This window comes from Branchiostoma belcheri, unplaced genomic scaffold (assembly GCF_001625305.1).
Source record: "Branchiostoma belcheri isolate BF01 breed outbred unplaced genomic scaffold, Haploidv18h27 scaffold3, whole genome shotgun sequence".
NCBI classification, from domain to species: Eukaryota; Metazoa; Chordata; class Leptocardii; order Amphioxiformes; family Branchiostomatidae; genus Branchiostoma; species Branchiostoma belcheri.
Window position 1 is genome coordinate 7,981,505 of NW_017803909.1, and position 19,452 is coordinate 8,000,956.

General features: G+C 37.9%; 1 protein-coding gene across 1 annotated transcript in view; it reads left to right on the forward strand.

The window, feature by feature from the left end:
• The window catches only part of LOC109473789 (zinc finger CCHC domain-containing protein 2-like), a 45,500-nt gene that overhangs the window by 8,570 nt on the left and 17,478 nt on the right, over nucleotides 1-19,452 (forward strand). The window contains exons 3-4 of the mRNA XM_019773848.1: nucleotides 16,334-16,410; nucleotides 17,028-17,099. Of these exons, the coding sequence (XP_019629407.1) occupies nucleotides 16,334-16,410; nucleotides 17,028-17,099 (149 nt within the window). The remainder of the gene's footprint in view (nucleotides 1-16,333; nucleotides 16,411-17,027; nucleotides 17,100-19,452) is intronic.

A 19,452-nucleotide genomic window follows, 5' to 3' on the forward strand; every position in this document is an offset into this window, starting at 1 on the left:
TTTTATCAGGGTTTGGAATTTTTCTTTGACCCAACCCAAGTTGGGTGAAAGAACAGTGGGTTGGGTTGGGTGAAAGAAAAATTCCAGTGCAAAAAACAAACCCCAATAAAAAAGTTTTTAAAAAATGCCAAAAATAAACCAAAACCCAAACCTCTGCTTTGAGAGTAGTCAGACTCGAGCTCTGTTCTGTGTACCAAATCCCATACAGTACATGTTCCTATTGTCTGGACAAGATCGCTTTCATACGACCACCCAGAGAACACTTCAAAGGGGTACAATATACCGACCCCTACAAACCTTTGTTATTGTTTGTCAAGGGTGTTAAGTACTAGTTTATGTCTGTTTCAAGGTGTTTTTCCTCCAATTCAGGAAATAATGCATTATAATCATGACACAAGGGCTTCTACATGTACTTATACAAGTAGTCTTAATCGTTAATGGTCAAACCATCTTATGTAAATGTTGATATATTTAAGGCCACACCAATTTGATTTGTTGGTTCTCAGATTTTTTCTGAAAAATATGAAGCGACAAAAAAAACAGGTCTAGGCATCCTATAATAGCCCAAAATGCTATGATACGAGCCATGAAGTCAACACAAAAGGCTGGGCTAATGAATTTTGAACTTGTAATCTAACCACTGCATTGATAGATGGAAAAACTGTAACAACTAGGAAGAAAAGGACTTCCCTCAACTGCTGGGGGCAAAATATGAGCATTTTTTTTAGTTGATTCAGAACCATAATCTTTTATTTTTTTTAGATTTGAAAAAAATGAAGAGGCTAATCCGAGAACCAACAACTTAAATTGGTGTGGCCTAATATAGGTTTCGAAAAACGAAGGAGGGAGTAGGATATGGCTCCAATTATAAATGGAGCAGCTGTTTTCATTTCCAAATCTATTTTTGTAAAGTAGGTTATGTATTGATATTATTGTGTCATCCCTGAAAAATGTTACTTTTGTTGGATTTTTGTGGATCTTCACTGAAACCCACAACTCTTGAGACATGCTCTTATTATTAGCCTCTACCAGGCACCGCAGATCGCTAGAAAAATAGCATGGGTCGCAAATTGGATCTTCTATATGGCCCGGGATCTTCTCTGGTATACTATCCCTTTATTTTGGCCAATTTCTACTATTTTTCCAGCAATCCGCGGAGCCTGGTAGTCGTAGAGGCTAGCTTCTCAGGAGCCTTGCTAGTTTTGTCATATATGGGTAAGACAGATGCGTTTGATAAGGAAGCTCCCCACCCTGCTTCATGGGTCATGGTGGTGTCAAAGGAACAGGAGATTCCCCTAAATAGCCTCCTGTCAGGAAGGTCATGCACTTGTGGTGGACAGAAGGATGCAGGGGTTAAGAGGTTATGTTGTACTGGCATTTGTCTGTGTGTGTGTTTGTTTGTTTGTTTGAATGTATGTATGTAGTGTGTGTGTGTGTGTGTGTGTGTGTGCATGCGTGTGCGCACGTGTGTGCATGCGTGTGTGAATTATGTTTACCGAAACATATTGTTTTTGCTACGTTTCCTCTTCTTCTTCATCTCCAAACCAAAAAGGTCAATGACCTGAACCAGACTGTCTGTTACCATGGTATCTAGTGTTGGGTTACATCATGTTGCAATTTCATAGCAGGAGGGATTTAGACACCTGTCTGACCATATATATGAATGTGTTTGAGTAAGAAGTTACAGAGAAGACCATATACAAATGTAAACATTTACTTTGCAAATGTTACCTTTCTAGTTAGATGTTTGTGTGTGTTTTTGAATAGTAAGTCAATAATTCAATTGAAATTAATATACGACACGAGACTGAGATGCATCCTGCTTGTGTTAAAATGATGGTGAAAGAATATTGTGTGGAAAGTCCATTAGAAATTGATGCAAAACTGTAAAAGAAAGAAATATTCTGGTATTTATTTTATATGCCATGGATCTTATAAATGTGCCTGGAATTTTTTACCACTTGTAAAATTCCATCTCAAGTTTACATATAAAGATACATGAAATGGAAAGTCAACAAACTGGAAAGATTATATATTTTGACAACAAACATAATCTATTCCAGATATATGCCTTATCTACACTGCAAATCAGTTGTATTGTTTGAAGTTATTGATTGATATAGAATTGGCAGATAACTGTCACAGGTGTGGGAATACCTCATTGCTTGTGTTTGTAAGGCTATAAAGAGATTGAAGAATATTATTAAAACATTAAAATGTGCAAAAGAGCACCTTGCTGCATTTATTCTTGAAGCTACAGCTACCTGGCCTGGCATTTTAACAATGAGTCCTGCAATAGACCAGGTGGAATTGCCCTTTAGGCCACAGCAAGTAAATTTTATGGATGACATCCTCCGCAGACTCCAAATCTAATGCGAGCGGGCAAAAAAAAGGTGGGCAGAAAAAAACAAGGTTCCTACGTATTTTCAAATTTTCACTCAATCATTGTACAAATGGATTTAATTCAGTGGGAATATCACATATACACAGCCAACATCACATATCACTGCATCAAAGTAAGAAATAAAACATTAAATCAGAGCCTTTTCTTCTCTCTTTATAGTTGTATCTGCCATCCACCTTCCGGCATCGCAACAGACATCTTTGCCTATTTTTGTCATGGTGACCACTGTCAGAAAGCAACAAAATTTTTCTTTTTTTTCCAAAATCAGGCGAAAATTAATGCGCACCCTGATGTCATCCATAGAATTTACTTGCTGTGGCCTTACCAAGAGAACAGACCTTCATACAAACACAATTCAGTTTGGCCAGGGGTAGCCTAGGGTTTTAGGCCGTGCCTGTTAACCATAAATGTCTCTACCAATGTACGATGTATTGATTCTTCCCTTTGTGAAACAGACATACAATGTACATACATGTAGAAACAGTTACACAGTAGAATGGCAGCAGTTGGGTAACCCAATTTAACATTGGTATAAAAGGCTATACTGCTAGTTGAGTGCCACAAGCCTCGAAAAGGCCATGAAACTACCTTCACCCTTTCGTACCTTAGTGTACCATAGTACCTTTACATAATTATGTAATCTATCAATATGTAGTTATGTAATTACAAATTATCTAGGTGCACCTGTGGACTTACAGTCAACAATATTAGGTGCATAGTTCCAATATTTCCAATATGCACACAGTATTTCAAGCCTTGTCTATTGGGTATACTTTAGGCAATATATATTCCTTTGCTCTTGTTAGAGGAGCACCAGTTTTTGGCAACTGTACAGAAGACTAGTCTAATGTGGCCTGTTGCTAATACGATAGCCTGCCTGTTGCCATGCATGAGAGAGCCCAACCAAAACAATAGTCAGTCAGTGGAAAATGAGGTAGGCACAAAAATCAATCTCCCTGGGCTCTACGTGGCTATAATCCTATAGAACTTGAGCAAGAACGTAGCTGACCTACTACATACATGTACATTGCCATGCACAGCGCACCAACAGTACCAATTAAGACACGTGCATTTGAAAATGGGATCGCTTATGGAATTTTGAAACTAAGGCCACACCAATTTAATTTGTTGTTTCTCAGATTGGCCTTGTCCATTTTTTTCTGATTTGCAAAAAAAAAAGAAAATTTTTTAAAGGTTCTAAATCAACTGCAAAATGCACAATAAAAGACATATTTTCCCTCGAACGGTCAAAGAAAGTGCTCTTCTTCCTAGTTGTCAAAAGTTTTTCAATGTAAGAATGCAACTTTGTTTCATTTAAAGTTTAAAATCTATTGTTTTAATCATAAACCAGCCTGGTATGTTGACTTCATAGCTCATATTGTACCATTTCCGGCTATCACAGGGTGCCTTGGCCTGTTTTTTTATTTTTTTATTTTGCCCTGTCACTTCATATTTTTTCTGAAAAAAATCCGAGAAGCAACAAATTAAATTGGTGTGGCCTAATACCTAATAGTAATATGATGCAGAGTGAACACCTGGGATTAAATCCCTGGAATTTGATTCAATGTTCAAGTGTAATTGGCCTGTTTTTTTTTGTTTGTTTTTATTTCGCCCTGTCGCTTCATATGTTTTCTGAAAAAATCTGAGAAACAACAAATTAAATTGGCATGGCCTTAAGAGTACATGTACATGTAATACTTAATATGATGCAGAGTGAACACCTGGGATTAGATCCCTGGCATTCGATTCAATGTTCAAGTGTAATTTGCCAGAAGAATCCTTTTTGCTTTGCCCTTGGCAGGCAAATATAGAAGAAACACAGGGAAGGGCGGGCTATTTATCATGTAGATGGCTTGACCTGGGGTCATGGCATGGTCTGACTGGGCTGGCCTAGTCGCCCATATCTGGGATGAAACTTAAATGGATACCAGATAGAGACAAATCACCAACTGTGTTCGCCCCAGATTTTTACTTAGCTTCCAGAACGAGGAATTAAAGAGAAATTTATGAAGTGATGTAATTTTTTAGATTTGGAGAAAAAAAAAACATGTGTATGTGCAGTCACTGTTTACAAGTGCTTGTTGTGTATTTTGGTACATATACAGTACTCAAGGGGACTGATGTAAACAATCATTCATCTTATGAACTATATATAAGAATGGATTATTCATATGGCCCAGTTTATTATTTGATTCTGTATAGTGTGTATATATCAAGGTTATTATAACAGTTTGGTATATTGAAATGGATTTGTTATGGTCCATGATGACCTACACGTAACATTGTACATAGTAGTACACTATATATTGGTATGACCCCCATGCCCCACCAATATATAACCTGGGTTTTCAGACATTTGGAATAAATGTTTTATCAGCAGTCAAGAAGAAAACAGAGGAACGAAAGGTTCTTCAGGCTTCACCAATTTAATTTGTTGGTTCTCAGATTTTTTCAGAAAAAATATGAAGCGACAGAGCGAAAAAAATACAAATAAAAACGGGTCTAGGCATCCTATTATAGCCCCAAATGCTACGATAGAAACCTTGAAGTCAACATAAAGGGCTGGGTTAATATTAAAACAATGAAGTTTGAACTTCTAATCAAACCACTGCATTGATAGATGGAAAAAAAACTGTAACAACTAGGAAGAAAAGGACTTTCCTCAACTGTTGGGAGCAAAATATGAGCATTTTTGAGTTGATTCTGAAACAGAATCTTTTTTTTTTCCAAATCAGGAAAAAATTAAAGAGGCGAATCCGAGAACCAACAAATTAAATTGGTATGGCCTAGCTTCAAGTTAATTTTCTAAGACTAAGAGCACAGTACAGTTCTTTGGTACATATAAATGTATCTGGGAAGCAACAAATAAAATTGACGTGGCATCATCGTCCGTTCTGTAAACACGTCCCTGCCAACACAACACACGTAGCGGCACTTTTGGTAGCTTGAGAGCGACCCTGGGAGATATGTGACAGTGGAAGTGGAATGTGACAGTAGAATGTATGACCTGGGGAACATGTGACCGCATGGCTGGGCCTGCAGTTGATGAACTCCTGCCCCTAGGTGGCAGTAATATCGGCCAAATCTCATCTTCCTACTGCAACCAACATGGCATTTACTGTTAAGGCATCCTATGCGATTTCAAAGCAGCAAAACTGGAAATATTCTGAATAAGGTAATCTTGATGATATTGAGTCATAATTGTACTGCTTCACATTAGCACATTTCAATCAGTATTTCATACTTTGAGTAGGGATGTCACACTAAAAATAGGGGGGCGCCAAGGATTATTAAAAATAATTCCATGTTATAGAGTAGATTTTTCCGGTCGAAATGCTTCCTTTCGCATAAAAATTGGACAAAGTTGAGATTTTTTAGAATTTTTTAAAGTTGACGATTTTGACGTTTTCATTGGAAGATGCTTAACTATTGGTCCTATGGGAATAGGCTAATTAGTCATGGCACCAAAAGAGACCATAAATCAACAATATTTGACATACATTTTATTGTAACTCTTAAACTTTTCATGCTACAATCTTCAAATTTTCAGCATCTTAGGATCAAACAGTTTGCCATAAAGATCTTTAATTTCATGTTTTTACATACAAAAGTTTATACATTTTTTCCTAATTAGGCTAATGATTACATAATTACATAATTACCTCATTTTTACGGGTAACGAGGTTCCCAGGTAAGATACAAAATTGTGAACAGAGCTCTATACTAACAAGGTATTTTTGTGGTTCTAACTTCCCTTTATAAGTAAACAAAGCATTTTAATGAGGATGATTAAATACCAAAATATGCAAATGAGCCTAATTACCAACATTTATACACATATCAGGATACATGTCACTTTTTTTCATATAATAAAAATGTCATAGTAACCTGTTGACATATGAGCAAACTGTAATATTCAAACTAATATTCAATATTCATTTCCTAATTAACTAACAATTATTTCAATTAACAATATGCTAATTAGCCTTTTACAATATACTTATTAGTCTTTTAAATTGCATTTTCACACTAACTACTTTAGTGCATGTATTTATGGATGTTACAATTACAGCTAAATTTACTTGAAAAAGATAAAATGGTATCTTTACAATCTTTATCCACATTTTTATCCACTTCACTCTCATGTCTTCTCTGAGTCCAGTCTTGTTGACAAAGTTAAACAACTCCAATACTGGCCCGTTTGTGAATCTGTCATGCTCAACTTGACAGCTGCCAGTTTCATGTGCAGTAAGACTCAATCCTGCATTTCTGCACAGCTCTCCTGCATTTGTCTCTTCTTCATCCACTAAAATAAAATATGGGTAGAATTAGTATCTAGTCTCTTTGTGTACTTCCATATACATGTACAACCATATATAAATAGCCAATGGAAAAAGAAAACAGAAAACTAAGGAAACGAATAAGAAAACATAAAACAGAAAACGAACAGAAGAGGAAGAGGAAACCTCCACTGAACATGAAGCCGACCAATTGGAAAAAAGCAACAAGAGATGGGTACACTGGGAAGAGAGAATGCACAGGAGGAAGAAGACAATCACATGGGACCATCTTCTAACAAGAGTGAGCGGAGTAATAGATTCAACAACAACAACAATAGCCATTCAAAATGTTCAGGATGATTTACTTTTCTTTGTTGAATTAAGATTAAAAAAAATGAAATCAACCAAGTGGCAATATCAAATTTCTGGTTTCTGATGTCAGATACCAAAGCCAAATCTAGTAACCTCACTATTTTTTTATATTTTTTCTTCAAAGCTGGATCAGTAAAGAAAAAAAATATCTACATCAGGGGCTGGGCCGGGTAAACATTGATCACGATGGACAAATCATAAGATTGAATATAACACTTTATGACAATCTCATGATCCGATCCGGCTTTTTTTTTCGTCCAACATTGTCGTAAATTAAAAGTGTAACACACTTACGCTTAAAATATATTACTAAAGAGCAGCGGAATTTATGTTTATAGGTTGAATTAAACCGACAACGTTCGCGATCTCACGCCCCCTCCCCTCACGGCCGCGCGCATTGCACGCACCATTTTTCCGGCGGCCGGGAAAAACTAACAAAATGTTTCGCTAAACCCACAGCTCAAACTCGCCTCAAATGAAACAAAAACTACACCAACATAACCACAAGGTGTTTATATTTGTTGCTATGGGCGGACAAAATTGTTAAATTCAAGAAAAATAGCAAAATTTTTCACATACTTTTTGGACGCTTCCCTTCTCGAATCGCACCTCCCGCCAGCGATGACGTAGCAACTTTGTCCCACCGCTGTCGTGAACCCTGAACTCTGCCCTTTCACATCAAATCATTCCCAGAGTTCTAAAAGCCCGAGCGGTTTGTGGCTTTTGAGTAGAAGAAGACGTCTCCGCCCGGCGACTTCAAAATAGCGTGCCGCCTTCGCGGCGTCCGAACGGGGCTGATTTTCGGCTGTATTTTCAACTTTGCTGATTTTTAGCTCCTTTAGTGATCCATATTTTCAACTAAAAATACAATGACACGATAGCTGACATCATATACATTGTTGATAATGATTTTTATTTTCATAATACAAACGGTTGATTTTTAACGATCGTTTAAAAATATTTACTGCCTCGCGCGCCCCCGGGTTCCAATGCCGGAGCGGGAAAGTTTGACATGCCTACTTTGAGTATTCAAAACTGCAGAAACAGGTCCCAAAATGAGTCCTTATATTTTATGGCAGGTACCCTAAAAATCCACCAAGGGCCCTTCCAGTAACCATTTTCCATCAGAATTATGGGAATTTTTGCTCTATGAAGGTCAATATACATTGGGACAGCGTGGTTTCAACTCAGAATGACATGTAAATTAAATGGCTAGAATATTGGCTTTGAAAAATTGGGTTTCCAAGCCCTAAAAACTGCACTGGATGCCTTTTTTAACAGGAGTTCTGTGGCTGAAGAATTGGTGTATGTATGTTACTTGATTTATTAAACTGGCTTTCTGTCATTGTAAATGTAATATTGATAACAATAAACCTACATGTTCATGAATGCTGCAATAAGGCAGCTGGACAATGTCATGAGATTTTTTTTCAGTGTTAGATACTTAGAACAAAGCAAGTATACATGTTAGTGTTGACTACCAACACAAATAACATTCTTGCTAATGTCACCTTCTTAAATTAAATCATAAAATACTGTCGGGACAATATCTGCGTACCTATCGATTTTCAGCGAGCTGTATTTTATTGCACGGCCATGAAAAAAGACATTGCCTGTGTGTAACGTGATAAGATTAAGGGTTGGGACCTTTTCGCTAGGATTGACGTCAGTAAGTCAAGTCAGTTTAACAGTGCTGTAATTCCACCGCATATATTCTCGTCAGGGCTCGAAATTCATTTTGGGGAATAGGTGCACTGGTGCACCCAACCTAAAAAATTGGGTGCACAGAAAATATTTTAGGTGCACTATATAAGATTAAAAATTAAAGTAGAATGTCAGCAAAAGCTATAATTATGTTTCATTTCAAGAAAAGTAACAATGATTGTATTATTTTGACAATCTGACACTCAGATGTTAAGAATACATGTATGATGTAACTACTATACATTTTTAAATGTAACAAAACGTATTTACATACGTTAAACCTAAGAAAATATTTGGGTGCACCCACAGAAAAAAATAGGGTGCACAGCTCCAAATTTGGGTGCACTAAGTTTTCTTGATAGCAATTAAACGTGTATGTAAATAATAGTTAACGTATTTTAGTATGTAAAGGACTCCAGGCAGAATAGTGATGTATTATCACTAATGGGAGCTTACTAAATAAACAAACAAACAAACAAACAAACATGCACCCAGTATTTTGAGCCCTGTCCTGGTATTTTAAAAACTCCTCTCTGCTAGCTCTTGATAGACGAGCTTTGAGAATAAAGCAGAGATTCCAAAGTGGTCCCTTGCCAACGGTTACATAACGATACTGTCTACAGTAGTTTGATTTTATAAATGCCAGGAAGGCGGAAATTAGTCCAACGACAACTCAGTAGGAATGCCGAGAGAAAACAGGCTGTTTGTATTAATGCTTGGTATATGGAATGAGAAAAAAACAACATGAAACTGGAACGATTTTTATCTCCAAGCAGATGTATTGAGGGTGGAGATTAGTCTTATAATAACAATCTAATTCTAAAACATTCTTTCAGTGTCAATGCTTAATCATGTATATACCTACTGAGAGAAACTGATAAAACTGGAATGGTCTCATCTCCAAGTAGATGTGTCAAAGTCATTTCATCATCAACCCCCTCTAGTCTCTACCTCAGGGGGGCTGCATGCCCTTTTCCGTAGAGCGTAATCAGCCATTTTAATTCTACGTAGAGCGTAGATGAACCACTCTAACTTAACGTAGAGTGTAATTGGTGCATTTTGCATAGAGCGTAATTCGCGTTTTAATCCCATGTAATGCATCTAATGTAGCCACTTGGAATTTATTGTAAAACATAATCGCTACTGTAGCATATTACGTAGCCGGCTCTCAAAATTTAGCGTAGAGCGTTGTCGGGACCCCCCCCAAGCAGGCCCCCCTCAGGGGTCTGACTTGGGGCTGCAGTTGAATGGAAATGGAAAGTGCCAGCTCACAGTGATGTGAGATGTCTCTTGCTTTAGTTTCTGTACATTGAATATTACATCTCCAATGCTTTGGAAAAGTAAGATACAGCCACCCACAAGTAAAGGTCAATCTCTACACTTTAATGACAGAGGGAGTGAAGAAGCCCACACAGTTGCTAACTGCCATTAAAGCAACCATTCACCCACAAGGAAGGGATTAAAGATTGTGGTTCTTTCCTCCTTCTCTCTGTGGGGTCACAGGGTCACCATAACCTAGGATTTATGCCTAGTTGTTAAGCCAAATAATCAACTGTGACCACTGGCCTACTGGTAGGGTCTGCCTAGCCTCCGTAGCAGGCTTATAGAACTGGGGGTTTGGTGGTCTTCGGCTGTTTTCTGATTAGCCCAGTTAAAAAAACGGGTATTCAACCAGACCGGCTATGTTGTCTACATGCAATCAGAAAATAGCACATAAAAGACCCTGAAGACCCCCAAAACCCATAGTTTTTGGCATGCTATGGAGGCTAGTGACTGCTGGCCTACTGGTAGGGTCTACTGCCATGAATAGGGGTGTTAGTATGTGGTGGCATCGCAAACTAGCTAGAGTGTACTGTCAATAGTCATAAACTGAAGTTAAAACATTTTGTTGTGAATGGAAAGTGTTGAACAAACAGTGAAGGGTATTTTATAGCTTGTCCCATTGGGATAGCATACTAGTATAGTGAGAGTAGGTGATCTTGAAAATGACATAATACACATGATGTTGTGATGCTTAAAAAATGTGTTGACAAAAATATTACCAAAGAATAGTGTGCAAGAAAATAATGAACTCTTTTAGATGACAAGTGTACCTAGGCATGCTATACATCTAACCTTTCACCTTTTTGACACCAAAGTTGACACAATAAGCCACCAATAGAATGCTTCAGATTAAAAGGAGACGAGAGAAATTGCTCCCTATAATGACCTTTCAGCAGACACAGTTGTTTTAATCATAACAAAACAAGAGTTCAACGATCTCATACCTTCGCCAAATGATGTTAACCCTTGCGGGTGACGAATTATAAATTTTAATCATTGATTTTGTAAATAAGAGCCTCATTTGCATGGATTATATCAGTTGATCATATTCTCCACCCAATGACAGCCTTATCATAACAAAAAGGCTATTATAGCACTTCCTCATAAATTATGCAAATGAGGTCATGATTTGAATAAATTATGTTTATTGATGTTCACCTTCACTTAACTTCCAAATGTGGCAAGTATGAAATTCGGGGTGCAGCAGTTACAACTATGGAATTATAAGAATTTGCCATTAATTATGCAAATTAGGTCCTCATTTACATAATCTATACCCTCAGATGTTTTTCTCGTTCTCAAGTAGATGTCACAAGTGTTTCATAGTTCTATTATCGAACAAAGCAGATTTATAGAATTTCCTCATTAATTATGCAAATTAGCTCCTGATTTGCATAATTGTCATCTGATTATGTCAAGCATCACTTCAACTACCTACATACCAAAAATCACAACAATACGTCAACCGGTTCTTGAGTTATCGTCCTTCAAATTTTTTTCAACAAATGCTCCTGCAGTTCTAGAACAGGGCGCTAGGGGACCCAAACTCATGTCATTTCTTCCCTGCTCCAAGAGCTATCTACCAACCAAAATTCGTGACCCTAGCATGTCCAGAACATGAGATATCAAAACCGGAAGTTCAGCTGCAGTACCTAGGAAAGCCACCAGGGGGCCCAAAATCTAATCATTTCTAGGTCTCAGAAAGACCTACCCACCTACCAAGTTTCATTCCAATCCATCTACTGCTTCTCGAGTTATCTTGCTAAACCACACACACACAAACACACACACACACACACACACAGACAAACGCTACTGAAAACATAACCTTCTTGGCGAAGGTAATAATATAGAGATGTGTCTTCACTTATTTGCATATCAATCAATAGTTTGTGCTTATAAACCTGCATTTCTCCTCTGGTCTCTCAGTCACAGACGAAAGCTAGTGGATACTAGCTGAAATGTCTGACTGTTTCCAAAATCATATCTAGTTGCTTGAGTAACTGCTTTTTGGTGTATCTTATTACCTGGATGTCCAACCTTTATCAACGTAAATATAGAGATGATCACATTGTCTGTAGTATTCTTGACAAAGACTTTGTGAACCTCTCAAGTCCTTTGTAATCATAAGACATTTTTCTCATCAACAACACTTCTTCATTTTCTATTGATAAAGAAGCATGAGAGTATGTGTGTAGAGGTAATTAAATACATTATAGAATTCCTTTAACCTTCAGCAGCCAAGGTTATACCAGTGATTACGTGTTATTGATGTGCAAACCAGTGAGCTTTGATATAGTAGTACGCTCCCATAGGGCGTACTACTACTAGGATTAATACATAATTTTATGCAGGGCTCAGAATCCATTTTTGGGAATAGGTGCACTGGTGCACCCAACCTGAAAAAATTAGGTGCACAAAAAATTTTTTCGGTGCACCATAATTTTATGAAACAAAACCTAATTGCAGGTCTTACTGCTCTTCTTCTGAGCTTGAATCTAAAATGAGAGCTAACTTCAAAATCTTAAACAAGCACTGCAACAAAGATTTTATTATTTTTCTGATACTTAGAGACCAAGAATATCCGGTATACTATTATACATTTCTAATGTTAAAAATTCCTACAAAAATATTTGGGTGCACCAGTGCACCCAAAGAAAAAAATTAGGTGCACAACTCCAGTTTTGGGTACCCAGTATTTCAAGCCCTAATATGTGAAATATTGGGACAGGTTAGGGTGTATCACTGCCTGGAGGTATGTGGAATAGCTAACAGTTACCAACTATCAACACTCTAAGCGGAATTGTAACTTTTCCATAATGTGCCCCAGACGTTTTGTACTATAGGAATGCAGGGAATCTGATTTATCAACAGTTATTTCAGGGTCAGGCCTAGGGTTTTTACTGAGACCTGATTTACACTCGTGGTACGAAAACTGTGTACGCACGCGAGCAAGTTGCATTCGTCAAGAATGTACGTTTAGATCGTACGCCAGCCCTCAATGAGGTAACATACGATCTGTACGTACCTTTTTGACATACATTGAAGCAGGCTGATTCATACAAAGGAAAAATTTTGACGTATGCATTTTTCATACGCTGGTGTGCGTATGCAGTTTTCATACCATCAGGTTTTTACCTGCGTGTAAATTGGGTCAGAGTCTGCAAGCTATCAACAGTGACAGTGAGAGGGGATTAGAATTTTGAACTTAGTTATAATTGAGGTGCAGTTTCCAACAAGATCAAAGGATGGGATGTCTGTACATTGTTGGCAAAAAGCCTTTTTGATAGTGACAGTGACATTTTGATAACTGGGCATATGGAAATTTGAAATTGATGATTTTCAACACCGAATCCTTACTTATGAACAGGACCAACAATATGTAACTAGACCACATGTAAATGGGGTAGGGGTGGGTACCTGTTCGGCTCTTTCAGGTCCAGGTCCAGGTCCAGGTCCAGAGGATCAGGTCCAGGTCCGGACCTGTACCTGTACCTGATTCTGGACACCGGAGTATCAGTACCAAATAATTTTTGCTAAATGATCATTGCTAAATGCTTAATGTATAAGTAACCACTACAAAATTTTTTTATTTATTTTTTGTTAATTTTTTAAAATTTATCTTTTTTTAATTTATTTTTTATTTTATTTTATCCTGTTTTAATTTTATTCTACCCTATTTTATCCGTTCTATACATTATCAAGCTTCTCCTCTTGTCCTATGGCTATGGCTAAAACCTCAGAACCGAATATATTAATACATTAAACTTCCCAACCAATCACATCGCAGGATTTTGTGCATTCGCCCCCTCTAGCGGTTTGGGCCAAATTGCAGGTCCAAATTTGGGGATCCAAGATGGCCGCCGCTCGGCACAGTTCAGAGCCGATTCCCGAACTTTCCTTGTATTTTCCTTGGTATTTTACGCGATTCAAGCAAAGAAAACAAGTTGACCACAAGAACAAAAGAGTAATACAGCCTTGGGAACCAAATGGTCCGTTTTGTTGGGTACTAATTTCTCATTTCGAGTGAAAATTTATGTGCGGCACAGTCTGACCATGTGCCAGTGATTTTCGGCTTGATCGATCCGAAGCAAACGCAACCTGTAAAGTTCTCTTTTATGATTTCTAGATGACTATTGGTAATGAAAATATGGAGAGTATTGTTGCAGAATGAGAGATACGGAAACTAAGGTAAATTTCTTCTATTTTGAGGCTAGATGTTCATTTTCCTGGCAGGATTCTTGTATCTAGTGATCATCAGTAACTACAAGTTTAAATTTTTGTTCCGGTCCAAAAAACCGGTCCACTGACGTTTCGGTTTTTCGGACCGGACCGATAAAATTTTTGCGGTCCGAACCGGTCCACCTGGACCGGTACCCACCCCTAGGGGCTTTACTTTAATTACAGTGTATTTCTTGAGACAGGTATATGTGCAGCATCTGATATTTATGTTTACTGAAGGAAAACATATTGTTTTTGCACTGTTTCTTGTTCTTCTTCCATTCCAAACACTTACCTCTGACCTGGCCAATGACCTGATTTGTTGACGTCTCTCACCATGGTAACTGGTGTTGGGTTACATAATGTTGCAATTTTATATTAGGAAGGATTTATACTCCTGTCTGACCATATATGTGAATGTATTTGAGTAAGAATTAACAGAGTAGACCATATGCGAAGGTAAACATTATGCATTTGCTTTGCAAATGTTACCTTTCTAATGTCATATACAGTATGTCATATACAGTGTATTACATAAATTTACATTTCCATATATATATGTACATGTACCTACAAATGTGTATCATGCTTGGTGAACCCATTCAGCTGTCTGTATTCATTAGATTGCTTGTAAAAAAACGATGGGTGGTAAATTGCTTGAACAGTGATACTCAGCTTTATAGGCGTGTTATACTGTAAGCTGGCTTAGGTGATTACTTTCATCTAATAAAAGTACTAGTAAATTGCTAATTTTTACCCTAATTATTTTTGTAGATTTAGAGAGTCTCACATTATATATTACATACTTTCCTTGCAAATAAAGGATAAAAAAGGCACTGAAAGTATTAATATATGAAAGATTTATGCATTGTTATTGAAAAATTATTGTAGCTCCCAGGTAAGATAACGTTGCTTCATACGTAATATTCGAATAGTATCATAAGTGAATGATATTTACCATTATTATGTATTAGCGATAAAATGCTATGACGTAAAGACCATAGTTGTTTGCGTCATTGTCTTGATAGTAACTTAGAACCCATGGAAAGCCTGTATAGTCACATATCGCTCCAGCTGGCATTGTCCAACATTTTTCTCACCCTTATCGCACACATTTCCCCCAGTCTACATTGTGTGGATTCCTTCAGTGTAATTTACCTGCTAAAAATATCCATTTGCTTTATAAGTTACATTCCAACTTTTGTAAGAAATGTCATGAACAAGTACCTTGCACTAGTATGTTCATTTAATTAAATGTTTGCCTAAGTGATAGATGTTGGAATGATAATGGTTTTTTTGTAAAAGAAAAAAGACAATGTACAAGGTTAGGCCACACCAATTTAATTTATTGGTTCTTGGATTTGCCTTTTCGTTTTTTTCTGATTTGCAAAAAAATCAGAATCCTTTTGTGTTGACTTCATGGCTCGTATTGTAGCATTTGGGGCTATAATTAGGATGCCTATAGCCTGGGTACCATCCTATTGTATGCCGGGGCTCCCACACTCGCTTCCCTAACAACTTGTTAGGGAAGCGAGTGTGGGAGCCCCGGCATACAAGTAGGATGGTACCCAGGCTAGGATGCCTAGACCTGTTTTTATTTTTTTTTTTTCGCCTTGTCGCTTCATATTTTTTCTGAAAAAATCAGAGAACCAACAAATTAAATTGGTGTGGCCTTAAAACTGCAAAGTTGTACTGTAAACCTGCTCATTGTTGTCCAACCATGTAACAATTAAATATACATAAGTCTGTTGTATAACTTATAAGCATATCAAAAGTAGTGAAAACAAGATTTTTCTTATGTCTTGACCCTAGCTGGTGTTTTAGCAGTGTTGGCCAAATTTACTGTTGAAAATGACTCAATCAAATTTTACAATAATATTTGAATGCTCCCATACTTTTTGTACAAAATTGCATGTTTGCTAGTAGGAATACTGTACATTTACATGTATACACAAAACTTTTTGCTTGATATTGTATTGAAAGAAGACAATAGATTTTCCAGACTAACAGTTGTTCTTTTCCTCCGCAGTTTACGTCAGATCCATCGAGGTCAAAGGTTGCAAGAAGACAGGTGGACGTGAGCGAGGATGTGTCTACACCATGCAGGTAAGAACTTGTTTATTTTTTTATTTTGATTTTTCACAAAGTGAAAGGGAGGGCAAAACAGGTGCATACGCACCTTTACAAGTTGCCCTCCCCCAACTCATACTCACAGCTAAGGCCACAGCAAGTAATTTTTATGGATGATATCAGTGCATGCATTAATTCATGCCTGATGTTTGAGGAAAAAAAACAATAAATTGTTGTTCTTTGACAGTGATCACCATGCCGCAAATGGGCAAAGATATCTGTTGATGGTGAATGGCAGATAACTATGAAGAGAGGAGACAAGAAAGGCTCTGATTTAATGTTTTGTTTCTTACTTTGATGCAGTGATATGTGATGCTGGCTGTGTATATGTGATGTTCCCACTGAATCAAAACCATTTGTACAATGATTGAGTCAAAATTTTAAAATGTAGGAACCTTGTTTTTTTCGGCCCACCTTGTTTTTTTTTCGCCCGCTCGCATTAGATTTGGAATGTACTTGCTGTGGCCCAAGGATCTAAAATTGCTGCCTCCCCCAATCTTTGTATTGGAATAGTCCTCATGACACTTGAGAAATCTTACATCAAGTTGTGTCACCTAGAACTTGCATTTTACGCCTCTTCTCAAATTTTCCAGGTCAGCTGGTCGGACGGCACTCTCACTACTGTCAACAGAACCTACCGAGATCTGTGCGACTTCCAGTGCAAGGTAAGGGTCAGAGTTATAATAATAATAATAATAATAATAATAATAATAATAATAATAATAAATGGTTTTATTGTCCAAACAGTACCCGTGCAGTCGCAGCCTTTATACGGCTGAATTGATGCAGGGTATCACATAATAATCAATACAAATCACAACAATCAAATAATACACAACATATTTGCTCCACAATTTTTTGTGGAACTGTCGCAAGGGTCTGTGCGGCTGCCATTCGGTGCCACAAGGTGACCTCAATACGACTTTCCCCAACCGAAGTTAGATACCCATTCATACCTGGGTGGAGTGAGGAAAGTTGTGTTAAGTGCCTTTCACAAGGACACAACGTGGTGTGCATGTTCAGGCATGTCCCGGGTACGACTTGGGATCGAACCCAGGTCTTCCCGCTTCATAGTCGAACGCTCTACCACTATGCCACCTGATGCCACACGGAGTTGACAGGGCAAAGGTCAGGGAAGGTGACACGGCCTGTTTGTTGTGTCTGTGGCTAATTGTCCACTGTGCACTTGGTGGTGAGGTCGATTACCGCGAGGTCAAAATGAAAAACACTTGTTGTTGATCCAGGGTGTGTGGTGTCAGACAGTCTCTTCCTGAGTTGTCTCTCTCGTCTAGATCACCATCTTACAGGCCTTGTGGCAATTTAGGTGGATGGAAGAAAGATGTGGAAAAATGGGATAAATGGGGGCTTACATGGGGGGGTCCCGACAACGCTCTACGCTAAATTTTGAGAACTGGCTACATATTACGCTGAATTCAGGAAACCTTCCGATTACGCTTTACGCAATACGTAGAATTAAAATGGCGAATACGCTCTATGCAAAATGCGCCAATTAAGCTCTACGTTGAATTAGAGCGGTCCGTCTACGCTCTACGTAGAATTAAAATAGCCGATTACACTCTACAGTAAAGGGCATGCAGGACCCCATAAATGGCAGGCAAATATGGAGGAAGGCAAAAAAAGGGTAGGAAAGAAGAAATTAAAATACATGTATGTATTGCAAGAAAGAAAAGCTAAAGAAAAAGTAAACTCTTACAAGTACTCTTAGTCTTACCCTGAAAGTTTTTTCCAGCAATGTCTTTGATATGTTGAATGTGTTGGATATTGCAGTTCAAAGTTGTTTCATAGTTCCAGCAACATACTGTCCCATAGCAGTGTATGTACGTAGAAGCACTGTGAGGATGCTTCATAGAAGAGGGTCTGCATGGGGGGGATAGTGATTACGAATTACGCAAAATTTTCGCCACCGATTACGAATTAAGTTAAACTCTCAGAGCTGATTACGACTTAACGCTTTGCGGCTAATGTACTATTATATTGGGGAAACTGCCTATGGATTATGAAGACTAAAAAAGGCCTGATCACACCTTACGAAAAAGGGCATGCAGGCCCCCATAGAATTGCTGGATCTTTGTGTCACTCTATTTCATTACGAGAAGCCCCAACAATGTTTTGAACACATTGGGGGTTATCCTCTGGCTATCCTAAGTATTTCTGCGTGGTGGGGAGCATCACAGATCCTGCGTAATGAACCACAAAACCTCCTCAAAATAAACATCTGCCTGCCCCTAGCACAACCACATGTCTGGCTATCTGTTCCTGCAAGATCTCACCATTTCTGTGATCTCTGACAAAAGTTAAATATTATCAGCCTGACACTGGGATCAGTTCATTTGAAGTGTTGGACTAAATTCAAAGCCTTTTGCTTTCAATTTCCTACCAGGAAAGAGGTAAAAAAGTGATCCTTTTTACTATACTCAAGCAGGTTAACACTGAGATCAGTTCATTTGAAACGTTGGACTGAATTCAAAGCTTTTTGCTTTCAATTTCCCACCAGGAAAAAGGTAAAAAAACTGATCCTTTTTACTATACTCAAGTTTCGTCAAGGTCATTTTGCAGGAAGTTCTTCCTTTATGTGTAATCATTTAGGCCACAGCAAGTAAATTTTACATCCTCCGCAGACTCCAAATCTAATGCGAGCGGGCGAAAAAAAAGAAGGCGGGCCCAAAAAAACAATGTTCCTTCATTCTAAAATTTTGACTCAATCATTTTACAAATAATGGTTTTGATTCAGTTGGAACATCACATAAACATAGCCAGCATCACATATCCCTGCATCAAAGTAAGAAACAAAACATGAAATCAGAGCCTTTTCTTGTCTCCTCTCTTCATCATAGTTATCAGTCATCCACCCTCCGGCATGGCAACAGACATATTTGCCCATTTTCGGCATGTTGACCAAAATCAGGCGAAAATTAATGCCCGTGCTGATGTCATCCATAAGAATTACTTGCTTTGGCCTTACACAATTGTCTACACAATGTTCAACACACAAAATTT